This window comes from Convolutriloba macropyga, chromosome 13 (genome assembly GCF_964194025.1).
Source record: "Convolutriloba macropyga chromosome 13, txConMacr16.3, whole genome shotgun sequence".
In the NCBI taxonomy this organism is placed as follows: Eukaryota; Metazoa; Xenacoelomorpha; order Acoela; family Convolutidae; genus Convolutriloba; species Convolutriloba macropyga.
Window position 1 is genome coordinate 3,593,451 of NC_134480.1, and position 27,984 is coordinate 3,621,434.

At 33.7% G+C, this 27,984-nt stretch overlaps 1 protein-coding gene across 3 annotated transcripts; it reads left to right on the plus strand.

The window, feature by feature from the left end:
- LOC142352126 (calmodulin-like) lies at positions 1-27,984 on the plus strand. 3 transcript variants are annotated; one of them, XM_075404500.1, is made up of 6 exons: positions 1-262; positions 13,686-13,757; positions 15,072-15,244; positions 20,631-20,708; positions 23,091-23,232; positions 26,831-27,984. In XM_075404500.1, the coding sequence occupies exons 3-6, from the start codon at positions 15,103-15,105 to the stop codon at positions 26,958-26,960; spliced, it is 492 nt and encodes a 163-aa protein (XP_075260615.1). In that variant the 5' UTR covers positions 1-262; positions 13,686-13,757; positions 15,072-15,102; the 3' UTR covers positions 26,961-27,984. The 3 variants fall into 3 exon arrangements, with proteins under 3 accessions (XP_075260615.1, XP_075260614.1, XP_075260616.1); XM_075404499.1 differs by lacking the exon at positions 1-262 and adding an exon at positions 7,606-7,778; XM_075404501.1 differs by lacking the exon at positions 1-262 and adding an exon at positions 7,606-7,778 and having other exon boundaries at positions 15,078-15,244.

Below are 27,984 nucleotides of genomic sequence, written 5' to 3' on the forward strand. Positions count from 1 at the left end.
TGGGAATCTGATTGTTTACTTGTTTACTTACGCAGCGCATCAAACCAACACATGTGTATTTGATAATTGAGGATTAAATTGAGGAGATTATTTTTAATATCAATCGCGATTAGGAAGGATGTTGGTTATAAATTTCCACTATTTACTTTTTAGTTATCGTTGAAAATTATAATAACAAATTATAACTTTTTCTCACTCGTTGTAACCACTTTTACAAATCAAAACAAATTTCCCTCGACGATACTAGCTTTCAGCAAAAAAGGTAAAATTTTCGGCACATTTGAAATCTGACAATTAAATGTTGATTTTTTTTTAAAAAAAAAGGAAAAATAAACACACTTAGTGGCACCTCAATTTTTATTTTTACTTATTTATAAGGTAAAGATAGCTTTAAATGCAACAGTTTTCTGACGTTGGCTAATAAACAATAGAACAATTTAATCTTTTTTGTTCGTTTCATAAACAAATTGTTTGTTTCATATACTCTTAGCCCTTTTTAAAACACAAATTAATCGGATTTTCATTGAAGTTGTGTTGAATACATTCTTGTTTTCTCTTTCACAAATTTGCACGGCAAATCAATTTTCACAGAATTACTTATTGGTATTTGCTTCACAATTACAAAAATCAGCAACATGACCTCAAACAATAAAATGCAATTTTTAAAAAGCTTTTAAAATAAAATGCTCGAAAATGTAATTAAACTTTCGTGCAATCTTATTTGTTTTGCTCGTGTTTATTTCAAAATTCAAATCCGCTTTAAACTCGGTTTAATTCTGTTACTTTTGTCTAAAATTTGACTAAAATTTCGTCTTTTAGGACTCTGACCTCAAGTGAAACTATCAGTAATTTCATTTTATTATTTTAACTTTCCTTTGAATAATTTTTATGAGCATTCAACGTGTCTTCACCATTGTAATAAACATCTATACTTAAAGCCATGATCATTTTTTTGCCAAACTTTTTTCCGTTTATTTCAACCTTTAACTTCAAACGGGCAGCTTATAGCGATAACTCTTTTTCCTAGAAAAGCAAAAAAAAACATACAGGGGGGGGGGGGCAAGAATGAATTTTGTCACAAACCCTAAACTGAGTCCTGCGTGAAATAAGTTTAACTTCTTTATGCGTCGATTTCTTCACCAAAAATTTGACTGCATTTTTGGCATATATCAACGTCAGTTTTTTTGCAAACAATTTTATGATTTTTTATACGTTCTGAATAAAATTCTCTGAAAGATAATTCGCTCTTCAATTTTTTAATTTATCTGTTAGTTAAAAATGTCTTTACTGGATCACCCAGCATACGATGTTATGTGACGACAATTTCATGAACAAAAAACAAGTAAAAACAAGGTTTTCAGATTAGATTTTACAAAGATTTCTGATGTTCGTTTTTGTTTTAAAAAATGCATTCATTCAACCTCAAAAAGTAAAAACATTACAGTCCTAAGCAAAAATTGAGTTTAAATATGATGTATCGTTGACATCTTTATCTAAAGGGTCTTATAATTTCTTGAAATTTTGTAAAGAGATGTTGTCTCTCTTCAATTATTTTCGGTTGTTTATTTTTAACAGAATTTTCTATGTTTGAATAAAATTGGGATTCATTTAGAGCCAGCCATCTGAAAACAAAAAAAAACTATCTAGTGACCTCTCTGTTAATTTTCAAACGTTCTAATTTTTTTCTTTAAAGTTAAACTGAATGCGTTTATACAACTCTTGGAGATTTCATTATATCGAGCAAAACTTTTCGTTTGTTTCGTATAAAATGTTTTTGTACAAAATTACTTTTTAACTTCTTCAAGTGTTTGGCTGAATACACGGCGGGTGAATTTGGTAGGGAAAAATTAATCCTTTTGAAATGAGCAAAAGTGCAATCATACCAATCAATAATTAAAAAGAATGAACAGTTGGAAAGAGTAATTCATGCACTTCATCAAGAGTATAATTTTGAAGGCTAATTTTATCTTCATACTTTGGACTCGAAAACGAGGCAACTGAGGTAAAACAAAAAAAATATTAAACGATTCTTCCAATTTTTCAAGCAGTGGATTCGTATTTCTGAAGAAGTGTATTGAACTAAAGTCGAAAAAATAACCAGAGTAAACAAAAAATCAGTATCTTTTCTCTGTTTAGATGTGGCTTCAATTCATGACTTTTAAAGCTCATATTGAAGCCAGGTCAATAATTCATATACATTTGTTCAACTAAATTTTCATCGCTTGGCAGAAAGGAGTATTTTGTCAAAACTAGACAAATAACGGTTTCAACTCCTGACTCCCAAAATTACAAAAAATCAAATAAAAGAAACTGTTGTTAAAAATGACTTGCGTAAGTTGTTTATGCATTCAATGGTTTACCCAATTCTCTGCTTAATGAATTGCTGGTCAGAAAACAAAATCTTTTTATGAGACCCCTGAGACTGCAAATTCATATACATGGATCTGTTTTGTTTTATCGGCAAAACGTTCAAAAGTACTTCTTGAAAACCAAATTTCTCGTTTTGCGAAAAAACCATGAAAAGGGTTTCTAAAATGATCGGTTTTGTTTTCCAGTATCTCAGCAATGAGCTAACATCTGGGCGTCATTATTCTAGGCTACACGTATCGTTTTAAATTTTTATATTGAATTAAATATAGTTTTTTTGTTCTGAATATAGCTTTTTTTTGTTGTGAATACGATTGAAAACACTGATAGTCTTTTTGATTAGATGAACTTAAACAACTCAGTTAAGTAGCATTAAAGAAAGATTTCAATTCAAAATCAATACGTAAAAGTCCGAACATAGCAAGTAATTTTCTTGTTGTTCTCTTATGTTTGCTTGATAAGAAAACCAATTTTTGATCATGTATTCCACTATCATTCGTTTTGAAGACACTGTACTTTGAGAAGAGTGAGAAATTATATGAGCTGAAAAAAAATGAGAAATTGGCCAAGCTAATAGATGATTTGTTTTTTGAGAATTGGTTGACTGAAACATTTAAGGCTTTAAACGCTGATGACCAAACTTAAAATTTTCTGAGCATTACAAATTCAATGGCAAAAAAGAGCTATTGTGTTGTAGTCATGCAAGACCGATAAGGCAAATAATTTAGAAAAAAAATAACTAGCTGTTAAGTTCACTAAAAAATTGTTAGGTTATGTCGCATTTTTTGCCTCGAATTGTAGCCAAATATACACAACTTGTACTTTTACCCACTCTTGTACATTTGCGCTTTTCGTTTGATTATCATTCAAAAGAAACTTGAGACAGTTAGCACAGTCAGGTAAGAAAAAGAGTGGTTTCGAATCGAAATTAATATGACAAAGTCTGAGCATAGCAGGTAGAGGTCTTGTTGTTCTTTTACGTTTGTTTGATAAAAAAATCGATTTTTGGTGATGTTTCAAGCTATCACTAATTTTGATAACAAATTTTAATTTGATAGGAGTTTAAGGAAAGCGAGTAAAGAAGAGATAAGAGTTTAAATAGACATAAAAAATTAGTATCATGAATTACTAGATGGTTTAATTTTTGAGAATAGGTTTGACACAAAAACTTTATGGGATCAAATGGTCCCGGGTCGAGGTGTCACCGCAAAAAATTGCTAAAAGATGTGAGATTTGCGGTGAATTTGAGTAAAAGTGTAAGATTTGCGTTCAATGCAATGAATGCGGTGAAAAATTTATTTCAGCGCTTAAGCGGTGAAAGAAAATTTTTCACCGCTACAAGCAGGATGCGGTGAAAAAAATTTTTTCACCGCTACCAGCAGAATGCGGTGAAAAAAAATTTTCACCGCTGAAATTTCAAATCTTACAAATATTCACCGCGCTACTTTCAACGCTTATCTTATATTCACAGGAAATATCATTGAAGTAAGTGACAGATGGTGCAGTGGATTACGAAATTGGTGACACGCATGACGTAGAGGTGCGAACCCTGGTACGGCAGTTTCTTTTTTGTAAGAATTCCGTTGAATGCGGTGAAAAAAAATTTTCACCGCAAAATTCAACGCAATTCTTACAAAAAATCACCGCTTTCAGCGCATTCAACGCTAAAAGATGCGGGCGCTTTGCGGTGAAAAAAGTTTTTTTTCACCGCTATTCACCGCTAATCTTTCATTATTTTTTGTCAAAACCTCGACCCGGGGTGATGTTCAAGCTATAAATTTTTGAAAAACAACTACACAAAAAAACAGAGAATATCTTAGTTCTTGTAATTGAAGAATACTATTTTTTCTTTCAGAGGTAAAAACTTAGTTTACATTTTTTCAACTAATTTTACGTCTCGAGATCAAAGTTAGAAAAAATTAGGTAAATATTAAATCACTCAAGTTTATTTAGGGTATGTCACATTTTTTTCACTTTTTTATTCATCCGCGCTACCAACGATTGCCGTTCCATCGATTGCAGTTCAATTAAAATGGACCAGTCAAAGTGTTGCTACAAAACATGTATTTTTACCAATATCCTTGAAGATTTTACCAATATCTTTATAGTTTATTTTTACCAATATTCTGTAGCACATTATTCTCGTCTGCCACAAAAAATAGCATGATAAGGGGTTATATTTAGGTCAAATGATTATCCAACCCAGTATTTTTCTAAAGGAACACTAGAGTTTCTTTGCAGAGAAAAAAATGATACAGATTTTGAAAATTTATTTGAATTGGCGCCATTTATCTATGGCGCAATAGTTTCTAATGATTGCTGCTCGATTAAAAGAAATGAAAATTTCACTTTCATTCGAATTGTGGGCGCTGTTGTGTGTACAATAAAAACTTTTAATTAACGGCAACAAAATGGGCTATTATAGATTTTCTAACTCGTCTTCTTCAAAAAGTTATGAACAAACGTTCTTCATGAAGTTCGACTTTTTCTTCACTCTCTTGGAAAATTCTCTGAAAAATTTGTATAAAATCCAACAATTGGCATTTATTTCTACACAAACTTAAAAGGTGCATTATCATGGCAACAAAATGGTCTATAATAGACTCTAACTTGTCGTCTGAAGATTGCGATTTTGAGTGTTTTTGATCAGAGTGGTCAGCTGGGGAGATGGTCTCGTCTGAGTCTGATCAGAGGCTACTTGGGTCTGAAATTGGGTCTGATCATAGTCTGATTATGGTCTGGACCATGGTCTGGAGATGGTCTGATCAGAACTCCTTCGGTCTGGAAAGTCTGATCAGAACACTTTGAGTCTGGAAAGTCTGATCAGAGACAATTTCGGTCTGGAAAGTCTGATCAGAGACAATTTCGGTCTGGAAAGTCTGATCAGAGATAATTTTGGTCTGGAAAGTCTGATCAGAAGCAAATTTGGGTCTGGACCTCAACCTGGGAAGATAAATTCACCTGAAAAACCACATCAAATGTTAATTAATAAACCTTTACCTGAAACATTAAATTAATTTTGCCGGGTCTTTCCCATTATAGCTTCCCATTCTCCTTTTTGCTGTGGCGAAGTATATTAACAACCCTATGATCAACAAAAGATTGTTTTTAACAACCAAATGTATCGAAATTAGTTATACTTATTCTCTAAATAAATTTATTCGAAAATTTGACTCGAATAGCAGCGATGACGAAGGGTCAAATTTCAGAAAAGACTTAAAAAGGGGCGAATTTTTGGGTCCATCACGGTCTTTTAACAGGTCGAACTTTCAACTATGAAATTTTAGAAAGTAGTTCGAAAACAGTATCAAAAATTGATTTAGAAAAATTAATTCTAATTTTTGCCCCTCTTAATAACAAATATGGCGGCCATTCCTTCTGACGCCTTGAAAAATTATTTGCGTTTTGAGTGTTAATGTTGAAAATGTTCCAACTATTTTTTAAACTGTATTAAAATGGGCAATAACAAAAAAATTTGAATTGAAAAGTTTCATTTTAACAATGACATTTTTCTGAATTAAAATGTTATTTACGTAAGCAACTGAACTTAAATTAAAATCCGAGTAAAATTTGTCATCATTATTAAAACTATTCTTGTGATTCTATTGTTAATTACGATCGCAGTACAAGTTATTCGGGCTAGTAACTTTAAAAGCTATTTTTAAATTTAAAATTAAATAATTTTGAGTGGCCGGTTGAGAAGATTTATTGGAATACATTAACCTAGTCAAATTATAACAAACAATTTGCAAAAAAATTACAAACTTTTGTAAAATTAGTTGTCTAATAATCCATTTTTTTGCATTTTTTTCACAATTTTCAATTTTCAATTTTTTCAAAATAATTTGACCATAAAGCTACTGTTTTGGCTTTATTATTTTATTCATATAACTCAAAGATGGACGTCCGACTATTACTAGATTATTACCGCCGTTCACAGCATATCATCAATAGCATGAACAAATTATACCTAGATTTATTTTCACCTGTTTTTCCAAAATGGCTTTTTACTCGAAACATAATAACAAAATCAATTGCACAATAAGGCGATATATCGCAAATCGGTCATTTTGGTCGTTAATTTTTACAGATACTTAACATACATTGTAATCGTAGAATTGGCCGACAATGTGTTTAGCCGAAGATCAAAAAAATAATTTATGCCGATAAATTATTTTTTTGAACCACCCGCAAACCAATTTTTATTGGTTGGACGAACTAATGATATTTTGACCAATCAGAATTAGTTGTCGGCTAAATTTTGCATTTTCGCTCCGTCGGCTATACCCCCTGTCGGCAAATATTCCTATAAGAACACACCAAATACTGCTAACAGTTAACACAGTTATTCCAACCGCCACCAACCCCCCACCCCCCCCCCCCCCAAGAAGTCAAACGAACACCATCTTCTGTTCTGATTTTTAGATCAAATTTTCCCCATTTCCCCTCCGAAATGTTTCAAAAAAACACCTGTTCGGATTTTTGGTTGGTCAACGGAGCGATAAAAGATGAGATGGAAAAACGTGTTGACAAAGAAATCTGGAGCCGATTTTTTCCTAATTGAAATTATGAAGAATTGATAGCTAAATGTTAAATTTAGAGCAACGGTCAGTAAGACGAAAACAGTAACTCCTCGTTAACTTGAATATAACTATCGTTTTTTTTTTAGTTATTTAAAGTTATTTTTGTTACATTGTTTCATACGTTCTCAGAAAATTTCAGGAAAATTTTTACGAGAAATTCCAAAAAAGTAACTTTTTCCCACAATTACCACCCACAACACCCCCCCCCCACCCCCCCCCCCCTCCCCCCCCCCCCCCCAGAAAGCATGTAATGTCGGCGTCAAGAAATGAGCTGCGTCTGTTTTATAACTAAAAAAAAGATCTGGATAATTTATGACTTATTATTCGACTATAGCAAAAGAAAACAGAAAAAATGGTAAAATCTTTTATGCAATCGTTAGGCCTAGCTAATTGACATCAAAAAAGTTAGTAAGACAGAAAGTAAAAAAGTGCCGCACGTGAAGAAGGATGACAGAAAAGGTCAGATGACGAGGGGGCAGGGTGGCGGGAGGAGGTTAAGGGGTTAGTGGGATTGTAAACATACGTAAACACGCCTATCAATTATAACAAGAGTTTTTTTTTGGGGGGGGGGGGGGTGTTCATATCACAATAAACAAACACATTAATCAACACACGCAATAAAATGCTGTCTAATCAATCATATAGAACTATGCTATAGCTCTCTTCCTGATAAATATTTATAACACCGTCTCATTCTTTCCTCATTTTTCCTCCTTTTTCCTCTCAACCTGAACGACTGACTCTTGTTTCAAATTATACCTATCGTTCTTTGATCAATTTTGAATTAGAATGCTTCGGCGCAATCGATCAATTTAATCTGTGGCTAAGGTGAGCTAATTAACATACACGGTGTTCGAACTCTTATTAAGGTCTATATTAGTAAATAATTTTTTAAGGAGTTTTTGAGTTAAAAATTATTACTAGAAGTTGAGTTCAATTTGATTTTTTAAGCTTCAATTTTAACTTATTACATGGCAAATGTCCGATTTCTCGACTAAATTAACTATCCTCATTTCTTGTCTTTTTTTTCAATGCCGTTACAGCTGCCGGCTGTTAGTTAATAATTTGTCATTTAGACTGAAACAAAAAAACTCTAATTAGTGACTAGTTTCAAAAAACACCCTCGCAAGGCTATTTTTGGATTATGATTAGGAAAACAATTAGCAGTTTTGCAACCACCTATCTCACTACGATCACAAAAACAATTAATTTTCTGGATTGGGTCTAACTTAATTATTAATTAACCTCGAGCAATAAGGTTTTAGATTTGGGTTGATTTGGGTTTGATGGGTGGGTGCGTTTGGTATAATTCAAAAAATTGTACCTTAGAAATTCATTTTAGAGCTTAGACTTTACCTATTTCTGAAATTACACAAATAATTTCTGTCGTACAAGAAGCTATAATTTAAAAGGTTTCATATGCAGAACGCAATATAAAAATCATCTGTTACCTAAAAATCACGAACTGAGTATTTTATTTTCTTAATAAATTATTTCCACTGGCAAAAAAATGTTTTCTAAAGCTAAATTAAGGAAAAATACAAGATAATGATGAAAAAGTGTGCAATTGTTTCTTGCAATTTGTCGTCTTCTGTATTTCTGCTAGGCTCAACAGCGGGGTGACTCTGTCGCCCAGAAAATCGATCAAACAGCGTAAACCCAAAGTTTTGAATTGGGTAAGCAAAAGTTACTTTGTTACTCTGCTATTTCCCCTCTTTCTTTCTTGTATGCTGTTGAAAATTAGATTGCCTTGAAAAAGGTTAATTCACAATTGAAAATTAGATTGCCTTGAAAAAGGTTAATTCACAATGGCTCGTAATATTAATTCTAGTTATAAGGATAACAAAAATAAGAAAAATTTTGGCACATCAATGGAAAGGACAAACTTAAGACAATTTATATTAGTATTTAAAATAATAATAATCACAAAATCCGCAGTTCACTTCCCAAATGTACTAAATCAAAAACGCTCACAGTAACCCACCTGGTCTTTCAATTACGAACTTCCAGAGTTCAGTCTCACTTTCAATCTCTTCTCTGCTTTCAACACTATCTTTTAAAATTTAGTCCCACGAAACCAAGTGCCTTCTCTTGCTTGTGCAAAAACCTCTTCTGAATCCAAACTTCTGAATTCTCCCAAAATTCTCCTAACTTTAACAAAAATTTCCCTGTTTCACTTCAATTTATTCTCAACCAATACGCTCTTATCTTAAGCAAACAAATGTTATTCTCTTAAGTGAACAGACACATTTCAAGTGCATTTTACACTTGAAATCTGTCAAATTCTGTAGGAGGCCTTTGTTTACTATGCGAACAGTTCAAAATCAAATTATGCTCTGTCATTCAACTGCTACCAACCATTGTTCATCATTCTCCTTATCTTAAGTAGACACCCTTTATGCTCACATGTAAACAAACCCACTTCGCTTCATCGCATATATGCTTCCGACATGTCAATCAGTGTTAATCAAACATTAAACGTTGCTCTGAAAACTTTTTTTCCTCTATTTCCGCTATCAAATTAAGTAGCTTCAATCAATCCCTGTCGAAAATCATGTGTTGAATAAATAACTAAGCTCAACTCTAAACGAAAGACCAATTTCATTTTCCAGTTTTTGAAACCTTTTCATGCAACTCACTGGAATTGTTCATGTCGATGAGATCAATTTTCCTAAAAACCTAACCATTTGACATCTAGGGGTCAATTAGTGATCAATCATCCAAGATTTGGGGTCAAGTTGATAAAACTAACTATTGTCTCGGAAAGTACTCACATAGTTGCACCTTCCTACCAAATTTCATGTCCCCCTGGAACACGTGACTCCCACTAGAACACGAGCAATGACCGCGCACACTTCTCAACAACCTCCTGGATTACCCCAAAATTCCAAACTTAGTAACTCGCTAAGTAGTGGTGAAAACGTCTTCGCGTAAATTTTTTTTAGTGAATATAGGGTGCCACCAACTTACCTGCCCAGTTTCATGACCAGCGGATCAGCTGTTGCAAGTCGTTCTCAATTTGAATATTTTTAATGAGCCGTGTCGGCCATAATCTGAAAAAACCGAATTCGGGAAAAGTGGCCGGGTTAGATATATTTTATCACTAATTCTCTTGGTTTATCATATTTTTACCAAATCAAACTCATTCTGGGATAGAATTTCGTATATTTCGGATTCGGGCTTTCGGGCGTGCGATCGGAATCTGGGGTTTAAAATATCAACAATGGAAAGTCCTTGAAAAGTTACACTAACCCTCTAAAATTGATGAGGCTACTACCAGCAAGAGCAGTTCAAATTCTGCGTTCCGCAGCACGGGAGTGCGCTAGCTCCGTGCAGGTTGTTGTCGGGTAAAATCTGACATTAAAATCAAATTCCTCGTGCCCAAATTAGTCTATCCCCCCAATTTCAGGTCAATCCGACTTCAATTTATTAAAAAAAATACTATTTCAATTTAGATGCTGACTACCTTCCCGTGATATTAACCAATATTCTTAAAAATCGCCATTTTATATCCTAAGCCCTTCCCAATATCATGCAAAAACCTTAATTCATACGTGCATGACATTACGACTGATTAATCCCTTTATTTCTAAATCAAAGTGTCATATTTCACAGTAAAATACCAAAAAAACCTTCAAATTGCACTACTTCCGGTGTTAATAACTGGAGGGTGCGTGGTCTAATTTGCTTAATTTTACACCCGCAATAGAAGACCATTGGGGGTTCCTCCCATCATTGATTGGTTATCAACCAATAGCTCCTTCGCATCCTGGGGGGTGGGACAAGTTCTGTACCCAAGTTATATCGAAGAACTGATAAACTGCCTTTTCTTACGTCAAAATGCCAATAAATTTATCCCTCAATTTTCTAAACCGTACCCATGATCACCCAATACACTACTGCATAAATACATGCTAGTACGACTGGTTTAGGCTGTTATTTTATCCATAAACTATCAGTATTTTTTGCTTAAAATATCAAAAACCTTCGAATAACACCACTTGCGGTGCTAATAACTCAAATCGAAAAATTGTAACTGGCCGCCACTCCCTAGTATATAAGGACAATCATTAGAAAAAAATGCGCACAAATTTTCAGTCCATTGATGTCCAATGAGTCCAATGATGAATATAACTTAGAGTTGAGGGTTACCAGGTTTGGGGGTGCCCATTATTTTGCAAATTCAGAATCGCACTTTTTTTAATTCAAAATGAAATTCCAATTCTGTTCAAAAAATCTAGTTCACTTCAAGTGTTAGCTCTCTAATTGACTTCTAAATTTAAATCAATCATTTTGAATTTGGCCTGATACACAAATACAAATTAGCCAAGTGAACGAAATATATCGACAGCTCAATATGCCTTTGTTCATTAATTTGTTTGTTTAAAATATATCACTCAACTCCTCTCTCTGGCGCCTTCGAAACGATAACCCTTTAAGAAAGAACGCTTATTTCAAACACCTAATTAAATTGTCTAAGCTGACCTAAGCTATCTAACTTGCTCGCAACATCTGCTTACGACAATTTCCTGCGTTCGACAAAATTACATGAAATTGTACAGAACAGTTTTTGTGAAAAATTGTACTTCAGAGGCAGATTTTTTATTCATTTTTTTCTTGAAAGATATATACAGACTAAACCATTCAATAGAACCATTCTTGATAAAACTGAAACAGTAAAACATTAATCCTTCTGAATTGACCCATGTCACTTTCTGATTATTTGAAGCAATTTATGATCATAACCAATACAATTCTAAATTTTCAGTTCTTTTCTAATTTCAAGTCAAACAAGTTACTAAAGACATCAAGTATATCTTAAATTATTTAAAAAAACATTTTCTGATTTTTATTTCAGGGAGAACTTTTTAAGTTGATCGCCAATACGAACTTGATTAGCAGAAAGTGTTTCTTGTTGAACGATTAGAAATAGCAAATTTTATAAATTGGACAAATCTGATTTATCTAGGTCTAGAAAGTTCAAAATCTATAAAATTGAAATGTCCAAAGAGAGTTCAGAAGAAAGTAAAGGTCACTAGACAGATATTGATAGATGAGGCACGTTTCTATACAATTTAGTATCCAACAAGCGTCTTTGTTGTCTTAAACATTTGTAAGTGTTTTCAAAAAATGAGTAGTTACAGTTTTATTATTCTGTTTCTGTGACTATGATTCGAAGTCTAAAGTTTGGCATCAATCAATTTTCTGATAACTATTAAAACTATAATCAATTCTATAGTTAACTTTAATTAAACCTATAATTCTGAAAACTATAATTGTCCAGTCACATCAGTTTGGGATCGTTATCTGAATTGTCGATTACATTGACATATACTTTTCTTTTCTGTCGGGAAAAAAACGCGCCATGGAGGTACATAAAACGGCCATTCGACGGACGTATCCGTAAAGAATGACTGAGAAAAATTTGGCACTTGAATCATTCTGTAATAGACGTTTTAAAATTAAAATAAAAGGTCTAGAATTATAACAGAAGTATTTTTGAATAAAAAGTGCACGTGAGTTTTTAAATCACGATACACCACGGAGAAATTCTCAAAATTTCTTGAAGGTTTCAAACTGCAAACTGGTTCGTGATTGGGGAACTCTAATTTGAGACAGAAACTAAAATAGCTGAGTGAATCCGGGAAAAGACACTTAATACACGCATGTTTAATTTTTTTATCCCGGAAGTGCGAAGTGACCAAGTTAAAATGCCAGGAGTTCCTTATCACATAGCCAGATGTTATCTTCCGTGATTATTTGTCATTTTAAAGCCTGCAAAATATGTTTTAAGCAAAGTTACGTGACTGTCCAGATTTGTCTCCAAAATTTTGGCTGACTCAGTCTCTCTAGTTTCTCGATAAACGCCAAATGCCTTCAGTGAAAATATGGAATTATACAAAATCTCTGAACTTAACTTTGCTTAAAACATCCATTTTGCAGTCTTAAAATGTCAAATAATCACGGAAGATAACATCTGGCTATGTGATAAGGAACTCCTGGCATTTGAACTCGGTCACTTCGCACTTTCGGGATAATAAAATTAAACATGCGTGTATTAAGTGTCTGTTCCCGGATTCGCGAAGCTGTTTTAGTTCCTGGCTCAGTTTAGAGATGCCCACTCACAAACCAGTTTGTTGTGTGTGAGTGAATTCAGATTTCGAAAGTTTGCAAAGTTGCTTGAATTTTGCTAGATTGAAATATTTTAAGAATTTGGAGAATTTCTCCGTGGTGTATTATGATTTAAAAACTCACGTGCACTTTTTAAAATGCCGAAAGTCTGCAGTGCCAGAAGTCAAAATGCCAGAAGTTGAATTCCATTGACTTTCGCCATTTTAAAACGTGCGCGTTTCGTGTTTTAAGCATGGTTAAGTGACTCTGCAGAAGTCACTTCGAAGTTCTGACTTAAAATCTCAAATCACTTCGCTGATTTCGACGGATAAACGCCAGAAGCTCTCAGTGAATTCAAGCGCCGTCTCGTCACTTTAATTTCACAATTTTCATGTTTTAATCAAACATACTACTGTTCAACTTTATAATCAAATTATAAAATCAGAAATTCAGATTTTGAAAGTTTGCAAAGTTGCTTGAATTTTTCTAGGACGCATAATAATGTAACCGTATAAAAATTTTAAAATTTTTCAAATAATTCGAATTTTTTAAATTGAAACTCAATAACCTTATCGTAAAATATTCCGTTTTATGGGAAAAGTTCAAGCTAAACGTTTTGCTTAGGTGAAATAAAGAGAAATTCTTTTGGGAGAAAGAGACGAATGTCGTGAACAGATTGACCTCTACAGAATACAGGTAGGATGAAGAAGTTTAATAAAATGTGACATTCTTGATCGCCAATAGAAACTTTTCGTCACAACGAGTTGCTATAAATAAATTGGCATAAAAAGCAATTTAAACTTATTTGGTTTAGAGGGAGAAATGCCTTTTGCAACCCGGGTCGAGGTGTCACCGCTAAAAATCGCTAAAAGATGTAAGATTTGGGGCGATTTTGAGGTAATCTTAAAACATGGGCGATGAGGTTTCAAAGGGGATTAACGGTGAGATTTTAATTAGCCCTTTTTTGTAACTTTTTACTGTATTTTTTTTCACCGTAAAAATCAAATGAGAATGTTTCTTTTATGTTTTATAACAAAAATTTGAGACATATGGAGATTAAACCAAAACATTGTTTTTAAAAGCCCAATTAAGAGAGGCATTTAAAAACAATTTCGGTTCTCAATGAATTGGGAATTTTGGTACTTAAATCGGATAACCGTAGATGTGCAATTTAGTACATAGCAAACATCCGTATAAATACAGAACATAAAACGAGGAATTTTTAAAAACCAAAAAATAATTCTTTATTAAAACTATTTTATTGTACAACGGACCATTTTGATACCGTTCAATTTCTAGCAAGATAATTGACCTTTGTCTATAGTTGATGAGGGACAATAATTTTATAAAACTGGATTTATGCTCATTACGGACCGCTTTTATATGTGAATTTGCCATTTAAGGATAGCTGATTTTAAATACCAAAATGGGTTTTAACTGCCTCTTTTTTGCTTTCATTTTTTTGCCGAAATAAAAACGGACAACATTCTCAATTCTGTTATATAGTAAAAAAATTCTCAAAGTAAAAGCTTATAGTAAATCCGTTTTAAAACGCTCTCTCTCATGTATTAACATTATAAAACGGATGTTGCTAACTGATCAAAGCAAATTTACTCTCGTCTTAAGTTGTGCCAATTCTTAAATGGCAACGCTACTTAATGTTGCAGTTGTTCTCTTCAATGCGAGGTCGACCCAAGTTATTTAAATCGGATTCCTAATTGAAACCATTACAAGCAGGGTCTCTGAAATGTTCTACAATCAGTTTTCTCGTTGGGGAGACCGTCTAAAGACTCCTCCCAATGACGCCCCAACTTCTAAGGTTCTGAGGGTAACTGCTTCACTCTGGCCATTATACTGATAAACTTGTCTTTATATTGGGTTACAGATATATACCGTTCATTTCCTTGCCCTGCTTATCCACCGCCCCCCCCCCACACACACACACACACACACACCACCCCTCCCTCCTCAACAACAAACAAAAAATCTCCTAATTTTTGTCTGATTTAGTCCCAGATCTCCCCCTTGTGGCGTCCAGCCAATGAATCAACAAAACATGAACTCAGAGTACCCGGAGGATCCAGTGTTAAGTGACTTGACAGACGAAGAGATCGCCGAGTTCCGAGAAGCATTCCAGCACTTCGACAAAGACAGAGATGGAACTATATCCACAAAGGAACTGGGTCAGAAGTTTGAGATGGAAACCCTATTTTCCGTTAAATTTAAGTATAAAAGGGCACTTTTGGACCCCTCTGCCCAGGTTGAGGTGCAAGCTTATTTTCAGACCCATACAGACATAATTCAGCCATGATCCCCCTCGTGCAGAAAATAGTCAGTATGTTTAGGTTCCGGTGTCCCATTTTTTCACCCCTATTCATTTAACCCCCTATCATTTAACCCCGATTTATTCACCCCTGTATCATTTGACCCCTCTATCATTTCACCCCGATTTTAATCCCTATAAAATAATGATTATTAAATTAGCAATAAAATCATTTGGCCATGCCTCAGCGGCCCGTGGGACTTGATATGAAACTATCACAACCGAACGTGGGATTAAGTTATCTACTTAATTATGACAAAACATGCCTTTAATGTCGACTGCTAATTAGCGGTATGAAATGATAGAGGGGTATATAAATCGGGGTTAAATGAATAGGGGTGAAATGAAGTAGAACCTTAGGTTCCACCAAGTTTTTCAGGATGACCCCTTCGGACACGCACCCAAGAAACGCACCCATGATCGAACGCGCCCTGAAAAAATCCGGCAAACTTGGGCCCGTTTTTTTTTTAATTCTCGATTGGCTTTATCCCGTTTTCAGGCAGTCCTTTCCAAGCAAAAATCAGGATTGTATTTTTGAACTGTTTTCAAAAATTGCTGGCCACCTCATCTCAAGTATTTTTAAAGTGATTTTTAAAATCTGTCTGTAGATATTTGTCAAAGTCAACAAAGTTAGCAAAAAAACGCTCAATAGGTAGAAATGTTGGGAATTTTGTACATCTATTTGTTATTTTTTGGCTACCACATCAAACCTTGAGCACAAGGAGAAGCTCTTTCTCCTAGCTGTTTGATTAATCACAGTGGAAAACAAGTTCACTTTAAGAAAGCATTCAAGATGTTAATAAAAAGATCGTTTTCTATCACGTCCAAAGGAATAGTTTTTCCTATTTTAAGATAAATCAATTTTTGCAATGTCAAACTTTCCAGAATAATTGTCAACGTTCAATTGTTAACGTTTCCAAAATGGAAGAAAACTTAATTAATATGTACTTGAACAACAGTTCCTTGAATCAATGATTGTGGATTATTATGAGGAAAACTTGGAAACTATCCTTTACTCAACAGATTGTCTTGAAAAAATTGGTCTTTTATTGAAATTTGAGGGAATGAAATGATATTTGCGAGCAAATTATTTAAAACAGATTCTAATTAAAACAGTTACAGGCAAAAAAATTTAACTTTCTTTTGTTTGAATTGAAAATTCTCTACCATATTTTACTGTTTGGCGTCATTTCACAGCCCCTAGAATAATTGCTTGTAATTTTTCACATTTTTTCCAGTTTTGCTTTCAGGGTCTCTTGCTTTTCGTTTTTGAACGACAGAGGAGGGAAAGTTATCAATTTATTCCTTCTTCGGGCAATAAAATTCTAAATTCTGCCAGGAGCTGGTTGTATCATGGTTTTGAGATGCAGAATTATCTTTTGGTCATTTTTCTTCAAATATATTTTGGTTCTGAAAAATAATTTCAGCCTTGACGGGCAAATCTCACTCGTGATCAGCCGATTATTCGTTTCCTTCATCAAAATTGTTTGTTCATTTTATGCTGGTCACTGCAAAAAACTTAATTTGAGTTGTCTTTAAATATTCCCCTTTCTAAAGAACTCACTCGAATAAAGGATTGTCTTGAGAACAAATTTGGATAGTTTTTTTATTTCATGATTTCGTTTTACACTTCTTCTGCATGCTAGCCAGATAAGGAACTACTTTTTCACATCTAAACTTATCTCAAAGACTTATCGCAAATCGTTTGCTGTACATAAGTTTATCAGTTATTGTAAAATGATTGAAAGTGACTTTTCAGTCAATCCAAAGAAACAATTTGTTAACATTTTGGCGTGAAAGCTCTAAAAAAGTTGATAATTTTAAAAGTTCAGTACCACTATCGGCTATGACTTCTTGTTTTGATAGTCTGTGTCGTTGTATAAAGATTTTGAAAAAAAAATGTTTAATTTTTGTCACCACATTGGCAACAATAATTTGAAGCTAATTCTGCCAGGGTTAGCTGGCTCAATTTTTTTTATAAAACAGGCAAAAATTGATGGCTTAAATTTGCATTTTCTTTGTTTTTCGCCCCGACAGTTTCGGCGGCTTAAGATTTTTTTTACATATTTCTCAATTGCTCAACCGTTAGAACATGTTAGGAAATTTTTACAATGATTTTGTCAATTTTGGCTCACATCATAATTTGAACACGACCAGAGACAGTTTTTCTGACTGTTTGAATGATCAAAGTGGAAAACATGTTTGCTGTAAAAAAAAAAACTTACGACAAAATTAATGATGTTTTCAGTAACGACCAAAAATAAATTCCTTTGAAATTAATCAAATCTTGCAGTGTCAAATTATCCACTATACTTATTACGTATCATTTAGATAAAAATTAGAGGAAAACCTACTTAATAAATAGTTGAAAACTCCATTCCAGAATCATTAATAGTGGATTAAGCAAAAATCATGCGAATTATTTTCTGCTCAAACAATGGTTGTGATAAAATTTTCATCGATAGTTCCCTAATTGATAGTTAAGTAATTTAAAAAAATTATTGCGAATCCGTACTTCAGTCTTATTGATATTATCTTATTCAGATATTTTCTCTATCTGAAATAGGTTTTTTCTCTAGCTTTTCTGCTCGCCTAGTTTCACTGCCCCACAAATCTTTACTTGAAATCAATATAGCATTTTCTTTTCATTTTCACTGAAAGTCTGATTGTAACCCTTATATCATGAAGTGGCCAATATCCAAAATTTGAGTATACTATTCAGTTTTGTCGGCGTTCTTCACAACCCTTGTTTTAAGATTAAAGATGTAAGCGTTTGATGTATATAGAATATGATAACCAAACTGAAATATAGCACTCTTGGTCATTAATTTAAGAAATGTCCATTTCGATACTACTTGTGGATTAAGAATACAATTACTGGTTTTGAAATTGCCAATAGCGCTGTTCACAAGAATAATTAAGTTTTTGAATTGCTCTCAAGTAAATACTAATGAAGTTTGGACATTGAAAATTCAGGCAAACTACTTGCTAAAAAGGATTCTGTTTCCACGTAACGCAAATTATATAAACGCTTGTTTTGCATTTTTGGATATTTGCCACAATATGTATCACGTCTTTTTGTGCTATATTCACATTTGTTATAATTTTATTAAACTATATAGAAGGATTTTTATTTGTTCATTTGTAATCCGTTTGAGCGCTGATAGTAGCTCGCTGGTTATGAGATTCAGAAAATTTTTTGGTACTAATTCGGTTTAAAAATTTTTTTTAAAGAATTTTTTATAAGAAATATTTAAAAGAAAGAATTTTTTATAAGAAACATTTTTTTATAAGAAACTGATTAGCCCTTGATTTGTTAATTTATTAGGTGGCCCTTGTCCGAAAAGGCCATTAAATAGAAGGCCACTAAATTTTGAGTTGTGTTGAAACCAAACAATTTTTAACTTGTAATTAGCCTAAAAATCTATTGCCCAATTTTTTTAATAATTATTTGAGACCAAATTCATAGACTTAATTGACTTTGTGAAAACTGCTAAAAATAAATTTAAAATCACTATTGTCTTCCTAATCCACTAATAGTATAGAGAGGGATGTTTTTGAAATTATTTGCCAATTATGTTTTGCTTCATTTTGGTAATAAGATACTGTAACCACGGTAAAAAGCGATGGGGAAAAGAGGTACTTGTAGTGTAGAAACTGTTGACTTACGGCGTAGAAATTGTTGACAAAATATTGTCCCAAGCTTTTACGCTGGCCTCAAGAACACGTTTTATGAAAAATGAGTAATCGTATATCTAATTTCGAAGCAAATTTGATCCAAGTTCGCTTTGTGTGATTAGTTTCCACAAAGGTATTCAACTCTTTTCTTAAAACATGGGTCGTGAAAATGTGTGACAAAGATTGAATATGCATAATCAATTCTTCGCGCATTGGTCACGTAACATCGGTAGTTTTACTCCTTTAATTAAGCGAAAGCTGGCCGTTGATAACAATAACTTTTGCTCAAAGTAGTGCTGGCCTGTCTGAGTTGTAGAATATATTAGAATACACGACATTGTTTTCTGCAATAGAAGAAACAGTTAAGAAACATTTCCTCGTTGAAGAGTTCGAAGAAAAACAAGTTTGCTTTATAAGTGGAAGAAATTGTAGGATTGGACAATAGTTTTTGGAGAGAGAAATGGCAATATAGAAGTTTCCTTATGAAGAAACAAAACGGATTTTTTCTCGGAGAACTTGTGGGATCTCGAATCTATTGCAACCTGCTTCGGTTGGTGGCAGTAAATAAAGGGTGCCTCAAATGATGTCAATCCAGTGTTTTATATATCACTATGACCGCTAATAAAATTTAAAGTGAAAAAATTACACCTATTGTGGCGCAAATTTTTGTTGACTTACCTCACAATGCTGGAAATGACCTTTAGATTTGTTTTTGATCGTATTTTTTTAAATATAAATCCAATGATACGTAATTCATTACGTGGCAAGTGTCCAAAATGACAAATGTCAATAAATTTTGTGTTTTGTGGAAAAAAAAATCAATTATCTGGTGTCACAACTCTTATCGTAAAACATAGGTCGTGAGAAAATCCGACAAAATCGAGTGCGTATGCTTTATTTTTTCGACCTTCGTCACGTTGTGTTGGGACTATAGGTCGATAAAAATCGAAGTTTATCGCGTTGATAACTTTATTTCGATCATCAATCCGTTCATGAAACCGTTTTTCTCCACCCTTGTGCGTTTTCATTGCTGATCACGAATTCACACCCCAACATAGTTAATCTTTAAATAAAAACTCCCCTAGAAAAAGGATTGTAGAGGAAAAGAATTATGCTTCATGGTTTGATTTCGTAATTTTTGTTCGGTTAGCCAGATTAGAATTATTTTGGCGAAAATCTGTTTATTTCTCTTGCCTAAACATGGACGCATTTCAAACCATTTTAATATTTTCTGTCAGTGTAAAAAACTGATTTTTAGTACAAAAACATACATTATAAGCGTGTGACGGGAACCGATATAAATCTGCTTTCAAAGAAAGCGCCTGCAACTTACAGACCAATAAAAAGGATTAAGTAGAGGAAAGTAAAGACCACTTTAAATTAATTAAGAAAGAGAACAGCAAATCAACTCCGATTAGAATTGATTTTACTCAAAAACTTGATACGCAACGTTTGTAATGACCATTTTTTTTCACCAGTCGACGAACTTCAATTTGAAACTCGTTCAAACTTGACTCAGTTGATTGAAATATTCTGATTTATATAAAGTTGACCTTTGTGTTTTTCAGGTGTTGTGCTTCGGAGCCTTGGTCAGAATCCGACAGAACAAGAGTTGACCGAAATGATAAACGAAGTTGACGAAGATGGTGGGTTCTATTTTCAATAAAAAACCCGTCGATTTTCTCAGATGTTCTCAGGTGTTAAATACTAAATTAGGGGCAGGGTCCTGATATTTTTCTTTGTATTTTTTTTACTATGGCCATATTCTGATCATATCAATCTTTACTATGGATAGTCCAGATAGAAATTTTCAAAATTCCGGATATTTGTTGTCCTTTCGAAGAGAAAACCCCAACAACATTATCTTCAGCAAAAGTTCTAAAAACCTCTATCTAGTTTTTTTAACTGCTTCTCTACAACTGTGAAATCAGAAGTGACAGCGAAATTTTAAGTTCTGTTTGCTGTGAATATAAGATATGCGTTGCAATTTACCGAATGTTTCATTTATGTAAGCACACTTTTGACCATTGAGGCCATCCCCATTGAAATTCTAAATTGTTTTTCTTTAAAAAAATTTACCTATAAAAGCATTAAGAAGTTTTTTTAATCTGATGCTGATTAGTTCAAAAAATAAATTTCAGTAAACCCATCAACAGGGTTTTGGTAAATAATTCTACCCATTCTGAACCATCTGATACAAGACAAACAATTGTTTTAATAATCTAGCTATTGAAGCCGAGTTTTTCTTTTAAAAAAATCACAAGTCAAGTAATCTGAATTGCATCGGTGTTTTTTTTCTTCTCAAATATATATTTTTATATAAAAAACTCTTTATTCGCATTTAGAGCTCAAATAGGAGTGGTGATTATAGTCCCATCAACACAGTAAAGAGAGCGAAAGGTCAAGAGACATTAAGGTTAAGAGATGAAACTGTGTTTGAAAACAATGTTCGTCTTCGTAATTGAGGTTTTCTGTTCACGTGACGCAATTATCTGTAAAAAAGAATTTCATGTGAGAAAATTTTAAAAATGATACCTTTTCTAAATTAATCTTTCTTCAATTATCATGTTTTCAGGACATTTTCAATGTAATTCGAGGCACACCAATTTGTTCAATGGGTTGAATTAGTAGCAATTAATTTTAAAAACATGAAAGTTTTTTATATCAAAAGCTGAAGAATTGTTTGTCCTTATTTGTCTCTATCTGGCACTATGGTTTTCAAACAATGCATTTTTTTTAGCTCCGTAGTATGTTCGTTTGCTACCAGTTGGTTGTTGATTTGTTTGACAATTACATTGCTTTGTAATTTTTTATGCTTTCAAACAAGTTAACAATTTTTTTTGCTTGCATTAGGCCACAAGAGCGCAACGAAGTTTTTGTTGAGTTTCCTATCTGTTTTCTTGTAATTTTTAGTGGTTAATTGCTGACTTTAAAGCAATTGACACCCAAAAGTAAGACTTTATCGTGATAATTGCATTTTTTCCCCATTTTTGAATGTAGAGTGTTCATTGCTTCTGTTCGCCTTTGAGAGAAAAAAATAAAAGTTTTTTTATAGCTTATTGTTTGTTTGTATTTTGTAATTTCTATACATTATAGTTCTTATAATTTTGAAGAAAAGAACACATTATCTTTTGTTAAAAATAGTTGTATGTTTATCAATATTTCGCATTTCATCCAATTCAATCGTTTTTTTTTGTTTCTTCTCGGTTGGCCTGTCTAATAAAAAGATCTGATATGTCTCCGTAGAGTTTATGAGGATTTTTTAAATATCATAAATATAATAAAATTTAAAATCGAGTCTCCATTTGCAAATCCTCTTTTAACTTTCCGGTTTATTGTCCTTACCCGTCCGTTATGTTTACGTTGTAGTTTTCTAGTCAAGGCAAACAATTTGAAACCCTATGATAGTCAGGTTGTCCGTGTGTGTAATTTTTTAAATTGCATATCAGGACCTGTCTTTTTTTGTTTCGTTTTTCGAGAGTATGAAAATTGAAGGGTCGGGTCAAACACGGGCCAATTCGAAGTTCAGTTGTACAAAATCAAAGTTAATGACGTGCATTTTTTAAAAAAAAATCCGAGGCCAAGGACGTAACTTTCGATTGCACCTATGCTAAAGGACTTTTATTTTCATCAAGCGAAATGCATTTGTTGTAAATCTCAAGCAAGCATTTGTTGATGAGCAAGCATTTTTGAACTTAAGTCCACCGAATATCTATCCAGTTTGTCTAAATGCTTGTGACTCCCAATTGAGAACTGCGTGTGCAATTGAGAACACGCAGTTCTCAGATCCAGCACAATGTTCTCATAAATAATCAAGCGAGAAATCATCATATTTTTCATAAAGTTCGCCAAAAATAAAAATAATCGCAGCAATTCTATAAAAAAATATAACCAGATATAGCCCATTTATCGCCAAAAGATGTAAAACATTTGCAGCGAGATTTTTTCGCAGAAACTCACTACACGCAGTTCTCAGATTTATTTTAGGTTAAACCTGACGCCCGCTTTGTAACCAGGATTTCTTTTAGGCAATGGAACCCTGGAATTTAAAGAGTTCCTCACGATGATGGCAGTTAGAATGTCCTCCCAAGACGCAGAACAGGAGATTCGGGAGGCCTTTAGGGTGTTCGATAAAGACGGCTCAGGAACCATTTCCTCATCAGAACTCAGGCGAGTTCAAATGTTGATATAAATTTAACATCGAGCCAAACTTTTAGTCAAGAAAATGAGAAAAAAAATTGTAAACAAAACTTAAAAACAGATTTTACAAAAACATTTCTTTCCAAAAAAAATATAGCATGACTATTGATGAGAGGTCCGCGGCCCCGAGACAGGTAAACCCAGCCGGACATGGATTGTGGATACTGAAGAAAAAGCTTCGGGATCGCTTTTCCGCCCAATCTATACCTGAAGGTTTTTCTGTTCGATCTGACTCATAATTTCTTTGGTGTGGCTATGAAAACATATTTCAGTTTTACAACCTCTCGTGATAATTCAGCTGTCAGCCAAACAAGATAAGTGGACTGATGACAACTCAGAAGTCCAGTCGGTTCAAGTTAGAACCGGCCCAAGGTCATAATGTGTTGCTGAGTTAACCATTTTTATAAGCAAAATCTGATCTTTAGCAAACAGCTAAACAGTGTTAACAGTTAAACACACCTTTTGTCATGCAAAAACTTCGCAGAATCCACCGTTTTCTCAGTGAAAAATAGACATTATAGTTAAACCTGCCGTCCGTTCACAAAAATTGAAACACACAAAATATAATTCTTAAAAGTGCGTCTACAATTCGAAGTCGATCTGCCCAATTTCTTCCTTTGATCTGGTCCAGGGTCTGCCTTATTGTGTCTGTTCAGTCTGGCCTACTGTCTTCTCTAGGTCAGTTTGGCCTGTCTCACGGTCTGACGTTGGGCGTGTTCAGTATGGCCAGAGTTGTCTAAAATCTGGCCCAGTGTCTGGAAAGATATAGATCTTTTCGATATAATCCATAGAGACGAAAGTTTTCTAGTCTGGCTTATGATCTGCGCTTGGGTTTTTTTAAGCTGGTGACCAATTTATCTTTTTATCAACCTAGGTTTTTCAACTTCTGCGTGTTCTGGAACACACATGACTTTCGGTATGCTCGGTCTGGGCTTCTTTTTCCACAACTCAGGTCCATTTGGCTCATTCTTGTTTTAATCCCACGATCTCATCCTGAGTTTCTTACATTTTTTTCATCTTTTTTAAGCAATTTTAAAAACAAAATCTGAAAAGCAGTCTCTTAAAATTGGCTATAAATACGTCAAAACTGAATAGATCAAAACTAAAGACAATACGGTCTTTCAAACAAATTCTGAAAAAAGACCAAAAAATTTTTATTATTTTTACTTAAAATCACCCAAAGAAGGAAATTGAGAAATTGGAAATCAACAGGAATGGATTTCGAGAAGTGAAAACAATTTTTCATAAAAAAATATGTCTCAATAGGGGAAAAAGTGTTTGTCTAAAATTTAGGTAAAAATGCTATTTTATATTTTTCTGCTTTAAAAAATAGGTATTTTCTTGCGCATGTTTCTCGCGTTATGGAATTGGCAAATTTCTACAAATAAATTAAAAGGTTTGCAATCGTTTTAAAGTTCTTTGCTGCCGCAAAATAAAAACCTACGTAAATTAAACATTGGTCTTGGGTTAAGTATGTTAATATACAATTTTGATCAATTTTGAAAACTCAAAATTTGCGCTTTTTCGAGCCCGCCGAACATTTGGTACCAGTGCTACAATTTTATTTAAAGTTCCTGTAATTTCTTTAACATATAGAAGTTAGGAAGCGGCACTTCAAGATTGTTTAAGTTTTAAAAATTTAAAATCAGTACCTGCGTTGTTTTTTCAAGGCTAAAAATTTGAAAGGCATTGGAGTTGACTCCAAAACAGTCTAAACAAACAAACAAATTGTTTTGAAATTTGGAGAGCCACTCTATAGTTCTGAAGACCACTCAACACTAGAAAAAACAACACTTTTATCCACTTCTATCTTGTTTCAGATCTGCGCATAAAAACTTGTGCTCGACTCTGGGAATAGATTATGCTGTTCCCTAACAGACCATTCAAGAATATTGTTGTCTGTGGAAACATTAAACCGTTGGAAAAGAAAATAAAACTTGATGTTATCAATTATGCAACGTTTGGCCTAAATGCTGGAAAACTTCTTTCATTTGGACGGAGTATCATATCCAAAATATATTAAGCTGAAAATTTAAAAAAATGAATTAGCAGTAATCCAATATTTACCTGGCGTATGAATAAAATTGCGACCTTCTTAAAAGATTATTAACTGTAGCGCAATTTTGATTTTGAAGGTCAACCAGGTTCTTTGAATCGTAATGTTTTTGTAACAAAAACTGCAAACAATTACTTGTTAACTGTCGCGTTTCCTACTCGATGTTTTAAATCAACTCCAAGTGCAGCAAACTAGGTTAGATTGAAAAATAATATGAATTGTTGCAATTGTTATAAGATTTGTACTTACTAATGAAGCTGTGGTCCTTACACGTCAAAATTTGCCATTTTCATATGTACAAATATTGTCGTTATTTTTAATAAGCTATAAATATGCTTTGTTTAATGGAACTGGCTTATAGCGGAAGATCTGTTGCATTTTCCTAATTTTAAAGATTTTAAAAATATAAAAGACGTAAAAGGACGATTTTACAAATATAAAAAACAAACATAAAGATGGCTGAAAAATTGTCCATTATCTGTAATCAGGCTTGTAGAGCTCATATTAAATCTTATTGGAAGAAACTTGACTTCTTTCAGTTTTTTCAGAGCCCGAAAAAATTTTAGATGGTTGGGGTTTTTGAATTTTTTTAAGGGTAATCTTTGCAAAACTTGTCAGCTCCCAATATTGATATTTTGCATAGTATGATTAAGATATGGCCGATATTAATCGTCAATTACAGGTCATTCATAAAGGTCAGTCATAGAAAACTATATATTATAAAAGACGGGGATAATAGTGGACGAGAAAATAGAAATCCATAACTTTTTTTAAAAATAACTATAGGATATTTCCAACCGTCGTCTTCAATTGGCATCTTCTAGAGAATTGCATCCCCTTATAAAATATACTGCATATTGCATTAAGCTTACGGTTTAGACCCGTTCCGATTGTCTGATTGGTTAATCATTTGTCCGCTTCCCAGGTTTGAGTGCGCCACCCTAGACCGCTCTGATCAGACCATTTGGACGAGGTGCGACCCGAAATATATGGTCCGGGAAAGGCTTGAGTTGTGGTGGTCTGGACAATGATCTCACTACGGTCTGATCAAAGGGCAAGTCGCATGATAGTCTGGTCATAGGTCCCTCAAAAGTCTGGACAAAGGTCGCACTACGGTCTGATCAGAGGGCAAAGTCTCACTTTAGTCTGATCATGTCTGAAAAGTCTAGACATTCATCAAGGACGACTCCGCCAAGGGGTCTAGGGTCGCGCTCACCTAAACCAGGGTTATATTGTTTTCAAGAACTGTCTCCCCTTTTGAAATAGGGAATGTAGGTGATTGTTGAAAAATCCCGGATCTTTTATCCCGTATCTTTTCCGTTTGTGCCCCCCCCAGTACGTTATGATCCCCCCAGTTACAGAGCACGTGACATTACACAGTAAATCATTATGTACAAACATGGCCTTGGTCTAGTGGGGTGGGTGGGTGGGGGGGGGGGGGGGGTTGATGCATAAGTAATATACACCGACTAAACTGAGGGCACAAATGGAAGATATCCGTATTTTGTTTAGGTATGTGATGACCAATTTGGGGGAAAAACTAACAGAACAAGAGGTTGATGAAATGATTGCGGAGGCTGACATCGATGGAGATGGAGAGATCAACTATGAAGAGTTTGTCAAAATGATGACCACCAGGTGACGTCACACGCAAGCATATGTGACGTCATCACAACAGCCAAAGTGACGTCATCGCATAGCGTATCAAATGTGACGTCATCGCATAAAGTATCAAATGTGACGTCATCTCACTGGTGGAAAAAATGACGTCATCGCCACAACAAGAACGTGACGTCATCAGAAGCATTAGCAATTGTGACGTCATTAATAAATCAGCAAGCATGACGTCATCAAAAAATCCACAAATATTACGTCATCAGAAGACGATAAGATGTGACGTCATCGGACGGGCATAATATGTGACGTAATCACATCTATCAACAAATTTGACGTCAGCAGAAGAGCAGAAATTGTGACGTCATCAAAAAAGCAACATTATTATTAAAGCGATCAACAATAAATTTTAGACCAGAACACTAACCAAAAAACGATACACGAACCCGCTTTACCTCTCATGTTGCCCAATAAACCCAAATAAACTACCCGTAAATGTAATTTTTTGACATGCCAAATTCGATTACTTATTTTTCGCGATATATCTTTTAATTCTTATACATTACAATAAGCCATTGCTTCCACAATAAAAAATCCAGCTCGTTATAACTTTTTAATCTAATTCTCAAATTCTCTGCTTTTATAATTCACAAAGTCGGGACTCCCAAAAAAATTATCCCAAATTCTAGAAATTAAAAACAAATGAAACAAAATATGCCAAACGAGCCGTATACATAGCGAACAACTTCTACCTCAATCAAAACTCAACCACAGCATAGCGTAATGTATAAAAATCGAAACAGCCGTTCAATTGGAATAAAACCCACAAAGCAGAAGGAAAAAAGCAATAAATAGAAGAACCATACCACCACATCAATATTTCACAATCATCAACTCATCAAAAATCCACTTCATCATTTATGTTACTTTAGATTACGTAATAATTACAAATAATTTCGAAATTTGTACGCATTTTTATTGCATAAATTGTACAATTAGTTATGATTTGTATATTTAATGAATGATGGTAATTTCATAATGTTGAAATGTTA